The 24,599-nt window shown below is 36.0% G+C and overlaps 1 protein-coding gene across 3 annotated transcripts; it reads right to left on the bottom strand.

The window, feature by feature from the left end:
- Window positions 1-1,343: 1,343 nt before the first annotated feature.
- Window positions 1,344-24,317, bottom strand: OCIAD1 (OCIA domain containing 1). 3 transcript variants are annotated; one of them, XM_010858906.1, is made up of 9 exons: window positions 24,164-24,317; window positions 22,544-22,606; window positions 22,037-22,117; window positions 17,407-17,460; window positions 10,506-10,553; window positions 9,569-9,704; window positions 8,537-8,712; window positions 4,451-4,603; window positions 1,344-1,879 (listed from the first exon to the last, which is right to left on the bottom strand). In XM_010858906.1, the coding sequence occupies exons 2-9, from the start codon at window positions 22,599-22,601 to the stop codon at window positions 1,842-1,844; spliced, it is 744 nt and encodes a 247-aa protein (XP_010857208.1). In that variant the 5' UTR covers window positions 22,602-22,606; window positions 24,164-24,317; the 3' UTR covers window positions 1,344-1,841. The 3 variants fall into 3 exon arrangements, with proteins under 3 accessions (XP_010857208.1, XP_010857207.1, XP_010857206.1); XM_010858905.1 differs by lacking the exon at window positions 24,164-24,317 and adding an exon at window positions 23,945-24,140; XM_010858904.1 differs by lacking the exon at window positions 24,164-24,317 and adding an exon at window positions 23,780-23,927.
- Between the last annotated feature and the right edge of the window lie 282 nt (window positions 24,318-24,599).

Here is a 24,599-nt window from a genome sequence, read left to right as displayed (position 1 = left end):
AATCCCTAATTCCTAAGGGAAAGAGGCAGCTCGAGAGCACTATTCAATGGCAATCATGTGCTACCTTTGTGGGAAAGGATGACTCAGAGAGCAGGACCAAGAGCCCCAAGGGTTATGCCTAAATCCTAGTCAAAGCAACACAAGACTTGGCTGGGTTTAAGTGCCAAAGATAAGTGACTGCTGTATGCCTCTCATTCTCACTCACCCTTTAAAAAGGGAAGTCTAAAGCAGCAAGAATTTGGGACAAACAGGGAAGATTACTTCTAAGTTCATAGGTATTCAGACTGAGAGGAATGATACTCAGGGACCTTTACCTCATCCACACCTGGACCTGATTAGACGATGAGCTCCTAGACCCTGAGCTGTCACAGTGGAGTTCCAGAAAAAGTATGAGTTTATTTCGTGTGTGAGAATGGTGTGAATTATTGTGGTCAAATGGGGGCTGAAGAAAGCTCAGCATCTTCCATCCCATGTTTCTTTTTTTAAAAAACGTGACTGGGTGTGGAGTTTATGCTCCTGCCTTGAGGCAGGTTTACAAAAAATGCTTCGGGACTTCTGAGGCAAGGTCAGAAAAAAAGGCGTTTCTGAAATGCTTGCTGCAGTCACACTAGAGCACTAATGATCAAGTCAACAGCCTAATGGCCTTGAGCACAACATGCAGTGGGGAGCCCACACTCTATGCAGAGAGACACAGCAAGGTCCTGAAGCTAAGAGAAGCCTGGCCAGGCCCCAGCCCAGCTGCCTGCTGTTTCCATTCCATCCAGCACCTGACTGCAAACCTCAGAGACCCAGAGCCCATTACTCAGCTGAATCCTTCCTTAAATTCTGACACAGAAAAACTGAGACAATGAATTGTTGCTGTTTTAGGCCACAAAGTTTGGGGGTGATTTGGAGCAGAACTAACTGAAATACTGTTTCTGGTGGAAATGTAATACAATTAAGTATAATTTAGATGAGACCACAATTTCACTTTCCATTCACCTGAACCAGAAACAAATATTAGGTCAATAATGAAGAAAATACAGTATACCAAATTTTTATTCCCCTGGAATTCGCAAATTTTTCAAACACTGCTTTTTTCAGGGCATTGGGCTATTCACTGTATGTTGCTTTGAGTCACATTCTTTGTATAATTAAATATTCAGATAGATGACTTTATTTCCTATCCCTACAAAACTCTTTCTTATGATTGTACTTAAGAAGAGGGCAACCTACTCCAGTATTCTTGCCTGGAGAATCCCATGGACAGGAGCCTGGCAGGCTACAGTCCATAGGATTGCAGAGTTGGACACGATTGAAGCAATTTAGCACACAGGCAGACTAGAAACAATAAGACCATAAAATCAATGAAGATACATGTTCCTTTATATTTTATTTACCATAAACACTAAGAGAATACAGCAAACACTGGAGAAAGGCGTTTTAATAATTTTGATGTAAAGTTTAACACTTAAAATTATGCTTGCTCCCCCCACCCCAATTCAACATGCAGGTATCATTTATTTCCAGATGCAGTGATTGTAGAGCATTACATTCTCTTGAAAGTTTTATAACAGAGTATCCTTGGCCTGTAACTTAAAACAATTTCATAAACTATGTATAATCATGATATAATAACATCATTCAAAGAGTTCCCCAAATGACTACATTCACACAATATTAATGTTAAAGTCTTGAGTTTTTAAAACATCATTTCAATAAGTCAAACCACAAAAACCCAGGTTCTAGTTTTAAATGTGTTTATGAAGACTGCTGCTGAGCTCAAAGCATGCAGATGTTCATGACCACCTAGATGAAGCTGGATACTGAAACTCCTTCAGTAGGTCCAATGATGCAATTTTTCACTCATCCCAAGTATCTCCATATTTGTTTACCTTGACTAGGAAAAAAGCACAAATAATTGATGATTCCAAATAGTAATAAGTGAAAGGAACTGTTTTATGTTTGCTATTATTATGACTTAAATTATGTTTCTCATTTGAATAAATGTACGTAAGAGTCAAATTATAATTATAAAAAGGGGCTGGTTAGACTTTTGTGAACTGGAGGTTGGACATAAATATGGCATCAAGATCTTTACATGTGTATTTGATGTCTAAAACAACCTGATAAAGTAAATATAATCTCCATTCTAAGGAAAACAGATTAGTAACTTGCCCAAGGTACAAGCCTAAAAAAATAGGTAGCACTGAAACGTGAACACAGGTCTATTTAGGTCCAAAGCCTGGGTACCTTTACAGCTTTACTATCGAAAGCAAGCATGGTATACATTACACGATGTACAACAGTTACCAGTAAATGAAAAATAAAACAATACTGAACATTTGAATGTCGTTTTTCACAGAAACCTCAGACTTGATTAATGTAATCTCTCTCAGGAGATTAATACTAGTACAAGGAGGAAATGCTTTCCAATATTTTTGTATTTTATGTGAAGTTATATTTTGAAACATGTTCTTCTATCTTTTCTACTCTTACTTTTTAGCCTCTCTTCTACACAGCCATCATCTGTGAATTATAACTTCACAAGACCCAAGTATTCGTAACAATGTAAAGAAGCAATTATCAAAGTATAAGGGGATTCCCTTCCCCAAGTTTTTCAGTGAAGTCTTTAAAGTCAAAATTATTTCATTATTATACTAAGACATTGTTCTGCTTTTCCCCCTTGCTCTTCTCCCCTTATGTGTAGAAGGCAGTCTTCACGGAGCTACATGATGTGTGGGGACATCACTGCTGACAGCTATCTGAAAATATGCTTAGATGTTTAAAATTTCTGCCATAATTTCTAACTAGCTAAAGTAACAACGAAATAATCCACATAAACAAAAGCTGAGAATTTTTAAATGACACTTTATGACCTTTGTACTGTTAAATTTCTATATAGGTTCTAGAACAGAAATCACAAACTGTTTCATAACTTTTTTCTTTAAATTATATAAAGCACAAAAAAAGCTTTCTTTTTACAAAGAAAAAGTTCACATCACTGTATCACGAAACACAACTTCAAAACTGTTCACAGCCAAAAGCACCGATGTCCAAATCCAGCAAATATCACTCATCTACTGTGTTATCTTACTAGAAGGCCCAACCAAAACACAACATTCCTGACGTATCAAACGATGGCACTACGCTATGCAGGCACACAGTAGAGCAGATTACAAAAATGAGAATACTACCGCCTGCCCTCATGGAGCTTACAGTCTAAACTCTCAAATTAATTAGAAGATCAGAGTACCAGTGAATCTTCACATATTACAGAGCAATAACTACTAAATACATAAGGCTTATGTTTTACGACAAACATTAACAAGTATCGCTGATTATAAATCTATTTTAGAGCTGTAAAGAACATCAATAATATGACAGAGGTGGATCACTGTTATAAAATAGAATTAAATGAAACAATTACTATGGATTAGAAATAAAACTAGCTCTAAAGGAATGATCATAATAAAAAATACTAAGGATTTTTTATATATTTTTGCATTCTCTGTGGCGTACTCTCAAGAAGGTACAAAGGACCTTTTTGTTCCTTCAATTTTTAAAGTAGTAAATAGAAAACCTTGAAACAATGATACATCCTCTATAATTCCTCAAGAAAGATATTACAAAATTTTATACTGAAACAGCTACAAAGCCCTATTCAAAATGCCCTCGTTACTGACAAATCTTTGGTGTCAGAAAATTTACTCTCAGTTATGCACAGCTGCTCCAAAAAGTCTTAAATCATAATATTAAAAATCTGTATATAATAATTACAGAGTGAAGTACTGTTAAGGGGCTTTGCTGGCAGCTCAGTGGTTAAGAATTCACCTGTTAACGTAAGAGATATGGGTTCAGTCCCCGGGTCAGGAAGATCCACTGGAGGAGGAAATAGCAACCCACACCAGTATTCTTCCTGGGAGCCTGGTGGGCTACAGTACATGGGGTCGCAAAGAGTCAGACACAACTGAGCAACTATGCACAAAGTTCTGTTAAAAGTCAAACTCCTTATTTGGAAATGCCCTAAAAGCTAGTTTGTAAGCATGTAACTCTCAATTTCATAGACATACAAGACCATCATTTTATTACTCAATCAGGATTCTGTGATTCTGCCAAAAGGGGCATTATCAATCCAATCTGGTTTTATGCAATAGATACATCATTTAAAAAAATGTTATCAATTCCCAAGGTGGCTTCTCATACAATCAAATGTTTGTATAATTTCTACATTAAAAATTTAGTCTTACTGTTGTAAGCTATACTTATTTGGACTTCATTATTTTCTAACATAAACTGGCTTTTGGAACATTGTAAAAAAGGAAGAACTGATAACTATTAATAGTTACCATCTTAAAAAATGTTATTTTGGTTAATTGCTTGAGGCATTAAATCACACGTTAGTATAATGAAACTAGTGCTGCAGTTTCCAATCCTAAAGAGTAAAGTGATTCAGACTAGACTATCATACCTTCTTTTTTTGGCATTCTTTCCTGCATAGGCCTGACTGAGGGGTCAGTCTTATGTGTTAAAGTAACTTCATATGACTCTCTGTTCTTATTCCTTAATTCCTCATATGTAATATTTTTTCTTTTAGGACTTTCTTCAGTGTTGGGATCAGGTCCTAAAACAACAAACAGTTAATAAATGGTGATAAAAGGATTTTAATAAATCCAAAGCAACTAAAGTTTACAAATGCTTCTTACCTACCAAAAAATTAAAGTGAAGGATCAGATTATTACCAGTATTCCAAAGGTTCTGTATTTTCCCCAAGGTAACTATAAAACCAAAATCTACTTCCTCTTACACTTTCAAGCTTTTATTTCTAAAGTTAAAAATATATTTTTTTAAACTACCCATGGCCAGAATAAGAATGGATATAATATATACCAGCAAAATTCACTCATTAAAATTAGTGTTGCTCTAAACTGGGAGGTTATTCATACAGTTTATATAATTAAAGAGAAATATATTCTACTAGCGACAATTGAACAAAACTAGACATGGTGTAGATTTAGTAATAGTTCCATAGTTAAATGTTGCAGCCTATATATATACAAACAACTCCAGCAATTAAGAAAACATTTATGTTTTCTTGTATTTCAATAATACTTGAAAATAGCTATTGAAAGGTATAAAACATAGTCTTTAACCACAGGAAGCATCATTTTGATTCAGGTCGAATGGATGCAATACTGAGGCAGAAAAAAGTAGCAACTTTTACCTGGGGAACCAGCATTTATTCTCTCTCCCCCAAAGAAAGTCAAAGTATGAAAACATTTTATCAGAGTCAAATACTGATATAAAAATAAGGAAATGGTTAGGTGACAGGACTAAATATTGAATATAGTTTATAAAATATATAGTTAGCAAGCAAATCCAGGTAACATTTTTTAAAAATTAATTAATGCTAACATAACACTCAGTGAACTATTTAACTTACAAAATCTAACAAACCACTCCCAAAATAATATTTTTCAGAGGTTTTTAATGAGACATAGAAATCAGGTATATCATTTTAATAATATAACCATATGAATTAAAATAATTGTTTTAAAACAGTTTTTATAAATGGTACTATTTTGAAAGTCAATAGTAAGGTCCCAGCGAATACTCACATTTTTCAAAGCAACATAACTATTCATTGAATATATTCAACTACAATCTTTTACCATGAAGTATACTTGCACTGATACAAAGCAGAGGATTTAAATTTCTAATTAGTTCTAATATTATATACCATGGATAAAAACCAAATTTTTCTTGCTTAAAGAAAAATATTAAAACTGTATACTGCATTTAAAACCACCTTGCATTTCATTAGTAATAAGTTATTGAATTCATTTCCTTTCAGCATAAATGATATTTTTAAAATTCTAAAGGAGACAGCTTATACTAGATGAGTAGTTAGGAGCCCTAGATTCTCATTCCCACTCTGACAACATTCAATGAACATCCTTGGGCAAATCACTAAGCTTCTTCGAATCTTGGTTTTCTCAACTGTGAAATATGGAAGTTTGAACTAGATGATCTTCACTAAAATTCCTTCCAGGTCTAATACATTTTCGTATCAAAAAGAAAAACACTTCATTGTTCTGAAATTTTGCAACGAATAATGAAAACATGAATCAGACAGAAAATTAGGGACAATTTTTTTCACTTGTAAAAGCCAAATGAAAATATCTTGCATTGTGTAGGGAGCAAGACTTACAGTTAAGAGCTGGAAGGAACAGGAAAATGTAAAAAAGCACTGATTTAAATCTAACTGTAATAAACTACAGTAAGTCTCATGACAACTATGAAAGAATGCTTTCTACTCTGAGAGATTAATAACTTTCAATTCCTGGTAAGAGAAAGTTGAGGACAAACAGGACTTAAACAAAAGGGGAGGATGTTCTGGTAAGGGAGGACTGCAGGAAAGCAGAGGCCACTGTGGGCTCACACAGGGAACTAAAGTGGCGATCGTGACTTGGGGGCAGGGGGTAAGACAGCACAGCAGGATGGGTGGATGGCTACAGTGGAGGACTTAAAATACATGAAAGTTTGGTCCTTGCTGTAGTCTGTGGGCAGATACCAAAGGGCGTTTTGTCTGTTTTTACCGGCAAAGAAGTTATGTAACATGGAACAAAATTTTCTAATGCAAATGCAAGGAAAGATGCAAGACACAGCAAGGGAAGACCTGGTGCATGGCTAGAACAGACGTAGAATAGATCTGCATTTGGCAGACTGGAGAAATGGGAGACACTGTGAGACAGCTGACTTTGGAGATAAAATAATGACTTTAACCATTCTCTCCTAGGCTGCTGACCTCTTTTCCTTTCTCACTAATCAGGTGTCTTGTGTCCAGCCACTAAGGGGGAAAAAGGTGAGAATTAAAAGACTTTTGAACTTTCCTGATGATTCAGTACAGCACGTATTGTACACATGTTGTACAGTGCAGTCAAAAATAAGACTTAAGAATCTCTTCAGTTATTCACCCCCCACCCCCACCACTGACTCTTGCTCTCAGACAGTGCTGTCCAATACAATTTTCTATATTGATGTGAATGTTCTCTACACAGTCCAACACAGTAGCCAGTAGTACATATGGCTACTGAGCAACTGAAATGCTACCAAAGCAACTGAGGAACTGAATGTTCAATTTGTCTTAATTTTAATGAATTAACAGCCACATACCGCAAATGGCTATTTTATATCCTGACCAACCTAGAACCTCTTCTGCACCATCTGGAACCTTACTTGATCTATAATCAACACCTCTCTTTCCACTCTATACCTTCCGTCCTTTTAACATATTCATACATAGAGAATAAAATCTGTTCTGTCTGAAAAGAAATGAAGGCCCGAATGTCCCTTTAACCTTGTTTGCTCCCCACAGGTACTGGCTTATTGTATTTATTTCAAAGCATGTGTTTTCAAATACTCATGAGGTCCATAATCCCTTCTCCAAACCCTTGGGAGTCAGAAATGCTTCAAAAATCAGTTTTAGATTTTAGAAAAAACATTACCATATATATCCCTCATTACTTAATGTCCATTGAAGTAGTGATGAATAAGCAAACACAACATTCCTAAAACAAAATCTAGAAAAAATATTAAGATAAAGATTATCAATATAGTTCTATCCAGCTGAAATCGGTTTGAGTTCAGGTCAGAATTTTATCACTAATTTATATTTAAGAATCTGTTCTTTTAAAAATGTTTTGGATTTTAGGTAAGGAATTACAAACTTATACTTTGTTTCCAATTCATCTTTCGTGGCAAATTACACTGAAGAAAGCAAGGAAGCAAGCTAGCTAACATTTGCTGACAGTCTATTATTAATACTTTTCAGGCATTACCTCTCATTAGTTCATTTCATTCCCAAAGTTCTTTAAGAGAGGTATTATCATCTCAATTCAAGAGATCAAGGGACTGAAGGCACCACAAATTACTTGTCTAAAGACACATAGCTAGCAAATGTCAATCATGATTCATATGCAGGCCTTAATCCAAAGTTGATGTTGTTTCACTCACATCACGTGATCTTCAAAGCTAACAGTCACACAAACTTCACAAAGCACTTTCACATGGATTTTCTCACTTGACAACAGTTCTGTAAAGCAGGTAATTTTTCTCACATTACCAAGATGCTAAGAGAGCCTTTAAGACCACAGTAATAAATGAAATCTTTTAAAGACTCTTCCAAGGACCATTTATCATTTCGTCTTTGCTATTTCACTAAACATGGTTAGCATTTTCAATTAATGGAGCATATTAATAATTTATTCTTATTTTTCTGTATCTTCCAGCAGACTGAGAGAGTTTTTCAGGGCAAACAGCCAACTCTTATTCATCTTTACTTCCATATCTAGTAGAGTACCTGATACCTACTGGACCTCAAAAAGTGTTGAATGAATGAAGAATGAATTCAAATGAACAGATGAGCAAACAAACATGCTGAGTTTAGGCTGATGGTGGAATACAGAGGTGATATCCAGCAAAAAAGGTCATCAAATAAAGTTTATACATACGTTGGACCATAAAAGCTGAAATTCATTTCAAGAGAAGTTTCTACCTTGGGCAATATGATCAGTAATACCAGTTGGAGTAGATTCATTCAAAGAAGCACTAAATGGAATTGGCTCATAATGAGGAAGCATCTCTTTTTCTAAGTTGTCTGCTGCTGGGGATGTTCCAAAAGATGAATGACCACTCACATTTGAGTCATATTTTGACCTCTGAGAATAGTGCCTATAAGATAAAATCATATTGTATAAACAGGGTTACTGTCTATGCCTTATTTAAAGAAGTGTGTTAAGATACAAAAACTTAAGTCATTTTCTAAAGGAATCATATAATGTTAGTATAGTTATTTAAAACACTAAAATAAAGTCTGTTTCTGCCACAAAAACATGTTCTGATCCACTTATATAACTAAAAAATTGTCACTCTTAACATAGAGAAGAGAAAATATATACCCAATTTTCTATTATTAGGCTTCAGAGATCCTTTTAATGTGTTTGAAGTTCTTGGAAAGAAAAAGTACCTCAGATCAGAAAATATGTCCATTTCTCACATTAACTGGGAAGTTACTTCCACAGGGAGTAGTCCGTATCAACACCATTTTGCTGAAGCAAATATAAATAAGAGTAGTTCTAATGGGGTTTCTGTTGCTTGCCATTTGTGACAGGACAATTTATCTACCAAATCTACTTAATTACCTTATTATTTATCTACCTCTCAAGACAGATTCACTTATCTATACTTATACAGTTTTAAACAACAGAAGAATTAAAAAGTTGAAATCTGTCAAGAGATGAGACTGATAATATTTGGCAATTAAAAAAAATAAGAGTATAGTAACCAAACGAGTTTGCCAAATTAAAATCTCTCATTCTTGGACATGAACTCCCAATAGGATGCAACTCTTTATTTTAAACTAAACAAGTCTTTAAAAATAAAATTAGCTTTAGCTTGCCGCAAAATGGAAAGTTTCCAATGGTCCTTCAGTAAGGCAATGTTTCATGCACTCAACTACATCAGTATCTAGTTACAGGGGTTTTTTTTAGCTAAAATGAAAGCCTTTATAAAGATCTGAACGGCCTACCCAGTTGGTGAAGATCGTCGTGCCTGTCCTGATCGTAAAGCTTCTCCCAGAGGGGAATTCTCAAGATTCTTGAACTTCTCCTGGCAAGTTTTCACATAAGAAAGCTTTCCAGCAAAGTATCCCATGATGCAAGCAACTTATTTGTAAAAATAAACAAAAAGTGTAATTCAATGTGCCTCTTTAGACAAAAATCTTTTCTAAAAGAACACTTCAAAAAAATGTAGTTCTAAATATGTCTCTAGTGTGGAAAAACAGATTTCCTGAAATACTGGTAAAAGTACAACATTGAGTTGCATTCAGAGTTCACAGAAAGATTCAGTGGATATAATTCACTTTCACAAAATCAAGTAAGTTAAAAATTATGTGAAACAAATCCCTTAAAATGATAAATTATGAAGTGCTACCTAAGCATGGCTACTGTTCTATCTTTCCAATACAGAAGACAGAATACCCTGGAAAGATTCATAAAAAGCTTCAGACACTCTCTTTTAGGGCAATTTACTATTTTTTTATTACCCATATCATAAAATGTAAAGAAACTACACTTATAAATGCTGTTATGTTTATTTACTAATTGCAAATTACAGTTTTTAAAAAAAATTACACTTAATTTTAAATATTCTTTGATTAACCAGAATAGCTGAACTTTCTTTCCTCATAGACCAAGATAACTTATTTTCAAATATTACCTTTTTACAAAATAGTTTAAAACTAATGGTTTTAGACATTATAAAAACAGGGAAAAATGCCTCTTTCAACTAACTCATGGTTTTTAATGCTAACAATAAAATGCCCAAGTAGTTCATTTAAAACTTAAACACAATGATTTATCAAAACAAATAACCAAATAACTGTTATTAGTAAGATAGATCATTTGTAAAAGCTTTTTATTTTACTTAGGCAAAAAACTAAGAGAATTAGTATTGTTCATACTTACATATAAGTTTAGGAATGGAACCATATTTGGGATGACTTGAAAGGATTCCTAAAGATAAAACAGTAAATATTTCTGAGCAACACTGTTACATTTACATAATTAAGATGTTTTTTATTTTTTATTGCAAGGAAAGAAGTTTATGCTAAGAGTACAAGAATGGTACAGAAATCATGGTCAAAAATACAAAGAAAATAATTCTGCTAGTCACATACTTCTGCTCGTCTTTTATAATGTGAGACAAAAACAGCTGTAAGTTTAGCAGTGCAGTATAAAGCAAGATATATCTATTTCTTAGTGGCTTTGAGCAACTCACAAAGACATAAGGAAAAATTAGTACAGACTACCTTTATATATTACCTGGCGGCATTAGCTCTTTCCAGAATACCAAAGCAGCCTGAAGCTATTCAAAAGGGAATTCAACATCAAGAGAAATATGAAGAAATCAAAAGATTCTAATCTATTAGAATGGATGAATTCAGCAAGACCACTTGATACAAGGTCAATATACAAAAATACACACACACAAAAAATACACATCTCTATGAATCAGGAACAAACAAGAGAACCAACAATTTAAAAAGGATACTATACAGCACCAAAACCCATCAAAGACCCAAACACAAATCTAATAAAAAATTAGAAAGATTCTGAAAACTAAAAAATTCACTGAGGGAAATGAAAGCTAAGTAAATGGAGAAACACACCACGTTCGTGAATTCAAAGATTAAATAAAGATGGTAATCTTCATAACATCTATAAATACAACGCAATCCCAATTAAAAGCAAATAAAGTTTTTTCCCCAAACTGAAAAGCTTATTCTAATATTCATGTGGGAACACAAAGGGTCAAGAAAAACCAAGGCAATATTGAAGAATACCACAATGGAGAACCAGCTATCACCAGATATCAGTATCTATGATAAAGCTATACTAATTAAGATAATGTGTTATAAGTACAAAAACACATAAATTGATCAAATTCAGAAAAATCCAGAAACAGACCCACACATACAGTCACTTGATTTGTAACAGAGGCAACAACACTGCATTGCAGTGAACAAAGACTAGCTTTCAAAATATAGTCCTGGGCCAACCACGAATCTGTACGGGGGAAACATGTACCTTGATCCTACCTCATCTAATGTTCAAAAGTAATTCGAGATGACCTGAAAATAAAAGTATGAAAGACAAAACAGGGAATTCCCTAGCATCCCAGTGGTTAAGGCTTTGGGCTTTCACTGGCAAGGGCCTGAGTTCAAACCCTGGTCAGTGAACTAAGAAGTGTGACAAAATAAATACATACACTAAAGTTTACAGAAAAAGCACAAGAGATTCTTCATGTCCTTATACCAGATAAATATCCTGAAGAGACTACACAAAGCCCTTCTTATAAGAGATCTGATAAATACACATGAGATCAACTTCATTAACCATGCTGCTGCTGCTAATGGTCGCTTCAGTCGTGTCCAACTCTGTGCGACCCCAGAGACGGCAGCCCACCAGGCTCTCCCGTTCCTGGGATTCTCCAGGCAAAAACAGTGGAGTGGGTTGCCATTTCCTTCTCCAATGCATGAAAGTGAAAAGTGAAAGTGAAGTTGCTCAGTCGTGTCTGACTCTTCGCAACCCCCTGGACTGCAGCCCACCAGGCTCCTCCGTCCATGGGATTTTCCAGGCAAGAGTACTGAGTGGGGTGCCACTGCCTTCTCCCATTAACCATGAGGGAGATGCAAATTAAAACTACAATGCAATCACTATAGTGTTCACTAACAACGGCTAAAATTCAAAAGACACAAAAGTAGCATGTGTTGGTGATAATGACACAAACAGAAATCAATGAACTGGTAGTAGGAGTATAAATTGGTCTGAACAGTTTGGAAAGTTTAGAAAGTATTTACTAAAATTGTACCTGGACATAATCTATGACCAAGCAAAACGTCTACAAAGAGACATGGAGTTCATGGCAGAACCATTTGTAATGTCAAAACTGGAAACTACACAATCATCAATGTACAAAAGGATGGGCAGACTGCTATGATATATTCACATAGCAAAAACTATATGCAATGAGTGTATATAACTTACAACTACATGCAACAATGTGAATGAATCTAGTGACATGCTGGTAAACAAGCTCCCCAAATAAAAGGCTCTGATTTGTAATGTTAGTTGATTTCTGTGGTGTAAATACTTGCACTATGACCAATTTCAAGCTACCAATGCTTTAAAAACTGGTTTGCCAAGTTTCTAAAATTTGTAACAATTAGCCCTCTGGAGCTGGTACAAGCCAGTTTGGGCATACTATTGGATGAATCTCACAACGTTGAAAGAAGGTACATAAAAGATTGTATCATGTATATGTAATTTTGCCATTTAATTTTATACAAAATGAACTGAGATGATGAGAAAAGGGAGGACTATATCAATATCTACATTTACACAAAACATTGTTTCTTTATTCTGTCAGCAAATACCTATAGACCACTTATAATATACAGGCACTACATTCTAGGAAATAGGAATATAACAGTAAAGAGACACTCTCTTTAACCTCACAGAGCTTTAGTACAGAGCAAATGAAGACAAACAGAATATAGTGTAATGGTTGCTATTCATCCACTCAAATACGGACACAGACTGGAGACAACTGCAGGCTCAGTTCCAGACCACTGTAATAGAGCAAATCATACAAATTTACTGGTTTCTCACTGCATATTAAAATTCATGTTTACACTGTATTGTAGTCTATTAAATGTGCAATAGTATTATGTCTAAAAAACAATGTACATACCTTAATAAAAAAAAAAATACTTTGTGCTTAAAAATGCTAACCATCTGAGCCTTCAGCAAGCTATAATCTTTGTAACAGCAACATCAAAGGGCAATGATTACAGATCGCCATGACAATGATCACATGATAATGAAAAAGTTTAAATTACTGGAAGAATTACCAAAATATGACACAGAGACACAGAAGTGAACAGCTACTTTCAGAAAAGTGATATTGATAAGACTTGCTCTATGCAGCTTGTCACAAATTTTCAATTTGTAAAAAAACAAAAGTATCTGTAAAGCACAATAAAATGAATTATTCTTGTATTTTAGTGTCTACTGCATGCACTATGCCCCGTCAACTGCCAAAAAAAGTCCATATTTTAACGGGAAGTAGCAAGAATGGAGACAAATACAATTACTGAGACTAATGCAATATTCTTACCAACAAATGGTACATGAATTACAATGGGAGTGCAGATGAAAGTAGACAGCTTACAGAAATACTTAAGAGCTAGACTACAGAATGGACATTTGTTGGACAAAGCAGGTAAGGAATAGAAGTGAAAAATGTCTGTACCCTGGCTAGAGAGGGATGCCATTCAGACTCGGAGGGAATGGAGGAATTAATTTATGGAGAAGTGAATTCAGTTTGGGACTGAACTTGAGTTCAATTTGAGGAGCCTGTAGAAGGGCCATTCATGTGGAGATGTGCAGAACATGGTTTTGGAGCCGATTACCTAGGCTCGAGATAATTATGAGGATTTACAGCAATAAATGGCCACTAAACTTCCCATCATTGCTGGATAGTACATGAACTAAAAATTCAAAGGCAAAGTAAAACTCTTAAGAACATAATGAAGGAAAAAACCCACACTAAGAATGTAAGCATTAAGAGGCTGTGGGTTTTTGTCTTCAATGCTACATACCCAGAACAGTATATAGTGCATATCAGACATTCAAAAAACATGAAGAAATAGAGAAGTTGCCTGCAACAGGAGAAAAACCAGAAGAATGTGTTATAATTGAAGCCAAGAGAAGAGATCATTTTAAGAAGGACTGATTAAAGTTGTGTAATGGTCGTGAAGAAAACCTGTCTATCAAATTCAAGCTACAAAAAGGTTGCACTGGTACGTTTTAGTACGTATCAGATTGTATGTATAATCTATGACATATACTGCAATAGGTCAAAAGAAAAAGTGAAGTGCTCATTCATGAAGTCTGGCTTCAAATTCAAGACAACTAGGAACAGCTGTAAAAGGATAAAAAAGATTTTTTCTTTTTTATGTTCTGAAGTTAGAAATGATCTGAGTATATTTAAATATTTTGATTTAAAAGAATGACTAGAGCAGGAGCAGCTAAGACTACGCAGACTATGACAAACTGGATTAAAAATCATACACGTGGATAAAATCATACACAAAATGTTAGGCATTTTGATTAAATGCAAAATGCTTTGCTGGATTCAAATTCCTTTTCTAAAGTCTCTCTCAATATTTTTTTTTGACATTGACTTTTTCATTAGAATACCTCACCCTCCAAAAACAAGACCCCAATACAATTTCAACAATAATAAAAGCCCTCAATTCTGGGAGATAATTATATGGATGACATATCACTCAATATTCTTTTCTGTATTTTTTACTCAAAGTATCAAAATCCCAACAGCAAAACACTGACAAAGGTATAAAGGTGACGTGACACGCTCAATAGAAAATGTTATTCTACAAATTAGGTAAGTCATTTTCAGCAATTCATCCTTTTTAAAAAGTAGATTACTAAATCCCACCGAAAAGCTCCAAGCCCAGTCACTATGAAAAACTATAGAGAAAGATGTTGTATAGAGAAAGATGTTGAGGATGGTTGTTGCTCATGGTATGACTTCTGCAAACAAAATCAGAGGCATAAATCACCATTAATTTCAAGTCAAATAATCACCAAACGGTAACCAGAAGTCCAAGATGATTTTGGCTGCAAAAATAATCTGTCATTTCAGTACTAGGTCCTAAGGTTTTCAGTGGTAATTATATAAGAACCACCCTATGAAGATGTGTGTTCAACTACAAAAAGGGAATTTCTGTATGTGGTTTGGTTGTATGTATGAGTAGCTACAAGGCATTCCCAAACAGGCAAAAACCTAGCAATGGTGTCACTTTATTGTTGAAAACATAAGGTCTAAGTGAGTAGGTGCAATCTGATCCTCCCAACCTTTACCACTTGTGTCTTACCTTCAAGCTGTCCAAAGTCTCCTACTCTACGTAAGCCCCAAAGTTCCAAAATTTTGCTTTCTTATAATCTTTTCAAATTACCATTTCTCTTGGTTCTACCTTAGCTATACATTTTCATTCTTCCCTGTACGATTTTGTCACTCTAGCCTTGTCAGTCTCCTGACTGTCCCCCCAACTGTCATAGTTATCATTCTGATAACCAGGTCCCTCCTTCCTAAGATACTCTTACATCTCCTTTAATCTAAATCCTACCCATCTTCAAAACCTTCATTACAGTAGCCCCACAAAGATCTTTCTTCTTTGAAAACCTATAGCTCTTCGAGTCTCTACAACAAAACTTAGAAGCTTATTTAATATTTAATTATAGTCTCTATTTGTTTCAACGTTGTATTCACAAAGTTGTATTCACGACTTTGTATTCACTTTGTTTCCCTTACATGAACCACCAGCTGTTATTAATTTTTCTTTTCTGTAATCCACCCCACCCCATGTCTAGCTCTAATCATTAAATGACTGACAGAACTCACATAAATAAAATGGGTAGTATAATAATAGACACTGTAATTTCTCCATTGCTCAGTTTTTCCTTAAAATTAATGAGACTAAAATGTCTGTTTCACATTATAGAAACAACCCTAGTCTATAAAACAACTCTGAAAGACAAGTAAGATTATATGTATCTTGATTCATTTGCTTTTTAAAAATTCCTGTCTAGTGAGGTTCTTTGGAAATTCTTGAAATAAAAACAAAATTTTACCTCAAAAACTCCTCCCATTTCCCCCCAAAACTACTTTTCTCAACTAGTTATATCAATACTACTAAGTATTTCATACTGCTAATATGAAAAAGCCATATGTTCCTATCATAGTAACATTTTAGAAGGAGCTTGTTGACTATCATTTTCTGGAATAGCTTCTAATTCCAAGAAGACAGATCACAAAATAAATGTAATGAATATTTCTACTGTTTACACAACTAAATTTAAAGATGTAGAGACTGATATATTTAATACCTAACCTAAACGCAACTATTCTTTCCAAGTAGCATATTTTACTACATAATTCAAATTTTTCATTTATTTTGCTAAATGCTGAAGCTGAAACGCCAATACTTTGGCCACCTCATGCGAAGAGTTGACTCACTGGAAAAGACCCTGATGCTGGGGTGGACTGGGGGTAGGAGAAGGGGATGACAGAGGATGAGATGGCTGGATGGCATCACTGACTCGATGGACATGAGTTTGAGTGAACTCCGGGAGTTGGTGATGGACAGGGAGGCCTGGTGTGCTGCGATTCACGGAGTTGCAAAGAGTCAGACACGACTGAGCGACTGAACTGAACTGAACAGAATATCTATGTATTTTCTTTTTGCTCTGGTTATTAAGAGATTGCCAACTTCACCATTTAAACCAACAGAATTTGGACAACGAAGAACCTCCACTCCCTCATTATAAGACAAAGCTGGTTTAGGAAGCTAGGTAGAGAAGTCAGTCTTTTAACCAATACATAAGATTCAGCTGGAGCCTTAACTCAGACTCTTGATTCAGCAGGCCTGGGATGGGGCCCATGAATATGCATTTCTAACAAGCTACTAGGTGATGAGTTATGTGGATGGTCTACCTAAGCCAGGTTTATTTCTCTACCTTCCTATAAACCACCACTGGCTTTTAATTACTTTCTTGTTCTTAGAGTGTTAATACACTACAGTGCAGGAAGACATCAAATTCTCAAATTTGACATTTGAATCTGGATTCATGGAGATAGATCTCTTCTGATGTAGAAAATTTTAATGATAATTTTTAATATGATACATTACCATATGTCCCTTATCTAAAGATGAGAAAAACAAAACATAAAAACATGATATCCAATGTGCTAAACAAATTCAAAGTTTAAAATATTTACCTTTACTAATCAATCCTTGAGTAATCAACATACTTGTTGCAGCCAAAGGTACAGCTATAGGGGGAAAAAGAATTTGTCAACATTAATAAAAGGAAAGGATTTTGTCTGAGTTCATTAGGATAAATAGATGTATATCAGTAAAACCAGCTAGAAGTACATTGCAATTAAGATCTTCAAGAGAGATTTCTCCACTTTTAAAAGCTGTGCTGTATATACTCAGGGAAACATAAAAAGCATTTTAAATTTAAGAAAATACAACAGATTATTAAACAACATAATTTCAGAACCACCCAGATTTAGGCTCTAAAAAAGCCATTCACTGATATCATCAACTAAAACAACACAGTAATAGTGATCAAAAGTTACCTCTGAAGTTGAACGGGGGGAAAAATTACTGATGAGGTAGGCAAGACATATATTACAAACTGCAAAATTCTATGTACCATGTTAAGTGCTTTCAGCACATTATCTCATTTAATTTTTACCACATCTTTATAAGCTAGATATTACTATTACCCTTTTAAAGATAAGGAAACTGAAGCTTAGAGACATTAAGTAATTTGTTCAAGATCATACAGCCACGTCAATGGCAGATTCCAGATTCCAATGAATTCTCATACCAGGTATCAAGTTTTTAAGTTCTGTATTACAGAGTGAACCAATACACAAGACACATTATTTGCCCAAAATCATATGGTGATTGGTACAATTAGAAAGCATATATTTTAAACACCAATGCTTTCTCTTAAACCAGGGAATTCTATAAAACTAAATGAAAATATGACTGACGTACATATGCATATTAATCCCGAGTGAAAAATCCAAAACTCTCATAATCTCAGAGGCTCATAATTTATGAAGCCAGTCTTCTATACCCAAACTGCCCAAAAGAATTTCGATGTTAAGTCTATATCTCTTCTCCAGTTGGCAGTGTGCAGGAAAGATTTAACACGGCAGCCCGGAGACTGCTTTCCTTACAAAGGCCTGCTTTCAAGATTGGTCCTTCCCTTATATCTAGGAGGTTGACAGGTAAACCGATATAAAACTTTACCTGGATGATAAGTGGCTCACTATGCCCAAACTACTTGCACAAATATTGTTCATATCAAACACCTCCTTTCCTTCGGGGAGTCTGGAATTTTTGTTACCTGCTGGGCTGAAGGAGCCTATGTGACCAGATCCTAATAAAAAGTGTGGGTGCTAAGTCTCTGATGTGTTACTACAACATGCAACTGCAGAAATTTAGTACATTCAGTGTGTGACTACTTGGAGAGGACTCTTAGAAGCTTTGTCTCTGAATTTCACCCACTCCTTTACCTTTGCTGATTTTCCTTTGTATCCCTTCTGCTGTAAACTATTTTACATTGAAATAGCTACACATGGCTGCCGCACTGGAGACTGAAGTTCCTGACTAGGGGCTGGGTAATGGTCTGTAAAGAGTCACGTGGTAAATACTTGAGGTATTGTCCGCCACACAGTCTTTGCCCCAACTATGAATTTTAAAGCAAAAGCACTGAGATAATATATAAACAAATGAACACACCATGTCCTAATAAAGCTTCATGAATGCAAAAATAGGAATTCCAGGTAAATTTCATGTGTAATGAAAAATTCTTTTGCTTTTTTCAACTATTCAAAAATGTGAAAGTCACCCTTAGCTCACAGCCATACAAAAACAGATTTGGCCCTTGGGTTACAGCCTGCTCAACTATGGTCTAGAATATATATGGGCAACTTAAGAACCAAAGCCATTAAGCATTTGAATTATTAAAATATTCATGATTAAAACCCATAATGCTGGAACAGGGCATTAGCTTTGCCATCAGACACAATCTGCAGAAACTCTAAGGCTTAAATCCTTGCTCTATTACTTACTAATGGATTTTACCTCTGCTGGAAAAATGATCTAACGTTGGTTGGTTAGAATGCCTTCATATATTATTTAAGGTTTTTCAAAGGATACTCCTTTAAAATTACAGCATCAGTACAATTTGCAATCACTTTTCTCCTTCAGCTTGGTTCAAGAATTGCAACTTGAAGCACTGAAGAATCATTAAGGATAAAAGGCAATGAGTTAGTTGGCCATCTCTGCAAAGGACAATTTCCCCATTTTGCTTTCTTCTTAGGCCAAGATGGCATAATGTAAAGAGCAACAGTCTGGTTAATGAGATTCTAGTACTAGTTCTGCCATTCACCACTGTATCTTTCCATAAATCTCCTAACTTCTTTCCATACAATAAAGGGTAACCGAGTAGAACTAAGGTCTCTTCCCAACTCATGCATTGTTACAGAAAATGAGAATGGAAAATTAAGAGACTTCATAGATTATTCAGTCTTCATTCTAGTCAGAGTAAAGAAGTCATTTGCTCAAAGCAACCCAGATGGTTTGTGGTAGAATTTAGATCAAAATTCAAGTCTTCTAACTCCCAGGTCAGTGGTCTTTTCCCACTGCACTACTTGACTCCCACTCCAGAGTCTACCAAATGTTTCTTTAGGCAAATCAGTAAAACTGCTGACCAAATGCTATTTTATATTATGACCATGATCTCAATCATATTCAACACAAGAACCCCTAAAATTCCTTTAACTCTTTTCTTACATTACCAAAATACTTCTCTAAACTCATAATCATTTTCAATTGAAACTTTTCATTTATCACAACAGCACTGACAGCCATTCAATAAAACAGCTTAACACAAATAAGTTAAACTGAATTAATCTCCTTAACAATCCCATGAGATAGGTTATTATTATCCCCACTTAAGAGAAGGAAACTGAGGCATATAGAGATCAGGAACTTCTCCAAAATCTCACAGCTAATATACGTTGGAGCTGTAACTTGAATCCAGACAGTCAGGTCTCAGAGTCTATGCTCTCTCTTACATACATCATATACTGTTTTATTCGAAAACCAATTCAGATGCATGAAACATCATTCACAAAACCTATAAAAGATGCATGAAACAAATATGAATTCATACACTATCTCAATTGCAGAGATTGAGAACTGCTGTAACATATAATACACATTAAACTAACCCTAGCATGTAGATTGTTACATTACCTGTATGTTTGTGCAGATGTAACCAATTGTACACCTTCTTATCCTTCTAAACCATTCTGCACACTGCTAACTAATGTTCCTTTAAAGAAAATAACGTATCATCCCCTTGGCCCAAGAACTCACAGACGTGTGCTAAGTTGCTTCAATCATGTCTGACTCTTTGCAATCCTATGGACTGTAGCCCGCCAGGCTCCTCTGTCCATGGGATTCTGCAGGCAAGAATACTGGAGTGGGGTCTCCATGTCCTCCTCCAGGGGATCTTCCCAGATATTGAACCTGCATCTCTTATGTTTCCTGCATTGGCAGGCAGGTTCTTTATCACTAGCACCTCCTGGGAAGCCCCCAAGAACATATAATAGGTAATAAATCAAACCTTTAACTTCTTGGTATTATATTTATTTTCCACCCCCAACAAAAGACCTCTGCTCCAATCCCTTCAGACTCAAGGCTCCAGAAGAGATTAAGTGATTAGAGAACCTGCCTTTGTTCATTTAAATGCTCCCCCACCATTCTTCATTTACCTGAACTTCTATTGGTTGTTAAGTCTCATTTGTTTAATAAAGCCTTTTATAGCTAAATAAATTCCAACTAATTTATCTTTTTAATCCTATTGCTGTTATGCACTTAACCTTTCTCAAGGTGTCTCATGAGTTAGTTCTGTCTCAGGTACATCATAAAACTACTTCAAGACAAAGACTGTCTCATAAAACATATTCCAAGCACAGTACCTTACATACTATATGCACAAATACTAGGCTGACTGATGAAAATGTACATCCTTTTTAATTACTTGTCACCCCCTCCTTTTTCAAAATCCCACCTTGTTTTTTTTTTTTTGCTAGAATTACCTCATCTGAAAGGACTGCAGTGACCTCTTGAAGAAACGACGTGGTTCTATTGAAAGGAAAATTATGTTCTGTGTTGCTTTCACCATTCTCTGTACTTAAAAAATAAAATCTTCATGTATAAGATCTCTAGTCAGAAATTAAGAGCTGTAGTGTAATTATACTTTACATCAATAAAACAGAAACTAACCAATTTTTATCCTATAGCGGTTAAAAGTTTAAGGGGTAGAATCATGAACTATTTTCAGAGACATGGCTTCAAGTCCAGACACCACCGCTTACCAGCTGCAGAACAACAGATAGTATCTTTAACAGCTCTAAACCTCAATTTCTTCATCTGTAAAGTGAGGGTAATAGTTATTAACCTTATTAGGTCATTTTTATATAACCCATGTACACTCAGTAAATGCTATAACTATTGTCAACAAAAATACTTTACAATCTTGAAAAAAATTATTACTTTAAAATGCATACAATTCTGATCATTTCATGATATATGCAAAGGCCAAATGACTATGGAGTACACTTGAAACTAACATCATACATCAACTATAATTCAATTTTAAATGCTTAATAAAATGTATACAACTTTATTTCTTTAACCAACCTCTTTTAGCAATAACCATACCAAAGTCAAAAAGCTGCCCATTCTTTCTATGTGAAATCATCATAATTTCAGATATTAAAGATCAAATTTTGTTGATTAGAAAATTTAACTTACATCTGAACCAGAAGCTTTCATCATTGCACTCTGCAAAGACTCTTCTTTCTTCCTCCGTTGGAATGTAATCAGCCCCTATGTCTTTTTACCAAGGAAAATTAGTAAAATGTTAAAACATCCACGAAGAAAAACTAAGTCTGAAAAATTACCTTAGTCTAAACATTAACAAAACGTAATTTTTTAAAAAATAAAGTAATGGAATAAGTGGATTGTAAACTTTTAACGAACTTTGACTTCAAATATAAAATTAGTGCCAATATTCTACCAGTTATGTAGTCAAGATTGGCTACAAAATGGGCTGGGTCTAGTGCAAAATTAAAATTTGGGACCCTTTGTTCAAATTACTGAGAATTTAAGGGTGCCAAGAGTAGACCATTAATGGGTCCATGTGCAACCACAAAGGCCACACAGCCATGAAGCCAGCCCAGTGGCTACGTTATTCAAGGCAAAGAAAATTTCTCTACATAAAAAATGCTTTTAATTACAAATAATTTAACTGATAGTTACGGGGAATTGGTCTTGGAACTTCTGCATTTGGCTCTCGAAAATCAGCCCTCCCATTCATCTTTCCTGCATCAAAAACATTCATGAAAAGCATCAGAAATGACTGCAACTGGCCAAAATAAATCAAGATATAACGTAGTAAAATTACTAGTCTACATTGCAACCAGTCAACAAATATTTACAGAACACAACTACATCTAGAGTACTTGAAAAGTTGCCTAAAAAAGTCACAAACCTATTACCTATTTTAGAACGATTCACTAGGTCCTGTAATTGAAGAAGAATAGATGCTTTGCAATTATTTATCAGCTGGTTATATCAAGATACAAAAGGTTATCGGTTTTTTAAAAAGACTTATTTTTCCTTCTGAGGCTGCTTTATTTCACATTATACTGTGTTAAGATCCTCTCCGAAACATATGCCCAACGATTAAGATAATTCACCAAAATAGAGAAGGAAATTCCAAGTCATTTCTGGGCTTACATTTTTAAAAAATGAAATAATCACCAGGAAACATACAATCTCTTCTACAAAGCAGTACTTCCAAAAAAAAAAAAAAAACTGAAATAACAAGGACGTCATTTTGTTCTCCCTGTGGTGCGAAGCTAACAGAACATTCGATTGTATCCTCTTTTCTCCCACCCTAAAATGGAGACCTAGAAAAATAAACGAGATACACAAAATGCATAGCATTTCAAGAACGTACACTTTATTATTATTTTTAACCTATGTCTCCGGATTTACGAGATCAACAGATTTAGACAGCTACGTATTTTGCACAATGTTCACATATCGTCTTTATTCTCATCTTAAAGACAATTTAAATGAAAACGGGAAATTTCACACGCGATGAGGATAGAAATTGGGACCCTTCCATAATTCACTTATTCAGTAAGTTGTCACTGAGGGCCTTCTATTAATTCATGCCAACCTCTTGACTAGAGAAAAAGAATAAATAAATCAATGCATGGATGGATAGAGGTTCCTTAATAAACTACGTATATCATCGAACAACCGTAAAAGAAAAAACTGAAATCCTCTTCTCACAACCGCATCCTACCTAGAAAGAGACTGTCAGGCTTGACAAAACCATTTTAATCTCTTGCTCCCAAAGAATAAAACAACCACCGTCGATTCCTGCACCCCATCCCCCACGCACTGCGTCTCCCACCTCCAACACCTACACACATCCGTCACCACCAATTTCTCCCATGCACACCCCCAGACACGCTCCCTCACCAGCCCTGGTCACCGGCACCCAGGAGCCCGAGGCCCAAAGAGCGATCGGCCCACCCTCGCAGGCGGGAAAAATGGCGGCAGGCGCCGGGGGGCAGCCGGCCGCACAGAGATGGTGAGTGGGTAGGTGGGGGGGCGGAACGGGGCTTTCTGCGTCATTTCACCCACCTCCCGACGACGGCGGCGGGCGGTGGCGCGGCGAGCCCGGTCGACCAGGGACAGAAGGCCCGGAGGGGAGTCAAGTGTGGTGGAGGGGGGAGGGGAAGGTGGGATGCGCGCGGGACTGCAGCGGGGTTGGGGGTGGGGAGCGGTCAACGACACGACCGCCAAGAAGTCACCCAGATACAGACTCAAAATGACCGCGACCCGGAAGCAGTGGTGACCTACGGAAGGAAATGACGTCAAGTCCTCCCTGCGGAGTCTGAAAGCGAGCAGCCTCAGAATGGACGCGAACTCCTGCGTCTGTCTGCGTTGTCCTCCTTGGCTTGTTCCTGCAGCGTTCCCCTCCACCGCCGACCGCGGCGCTCACGGGCTGCACTGCGGCTGCGCGTTCCACCACTGCGGACCGGAGCCCCGCCCACCTCCTCCCTGCAGCGCGCGGGAGGAGGCAAAGGTTTAGGCTAATGTGACGCAGCTCTGTAATCCTCCAGTGACTGGCCAGCAGGAACGTTCTGGAAGCCCTTTTTATCCTCTGTTTAGAGTTGGCTATTTAGCTTTCTCTGCTTTTAGGCTTTACATAGTGCACTTCTTCCTTTGGGCCTCTAGGCTTAGTAGTAGCAAATAATTATTAAACATGTGCACTTGGTAATTTTGAGCCTTCTGA

Source organism: Bison bison, unplaced genomic scaffold (genome assembly GCF_000754665.1).
Source record: "Bison bison bison isolate TAMUID 2011002044 unplaced genomic scaffold, Bison_UMD1.0 scf7180017864451, whole genome shotgun sequence".
Classification (NCBI taxonomy): domain Eukaryota; kingdom Metazoa; phylum Chordata; class Mammalia; order Artiodactyla; family Bovidae; genus Bison; species Bison bison.
The sequence above is the reverse complement of the archived record's forward strand: the minus strand, read 5'-3'. Positions and strand labels throughout refer to the sequence as shown.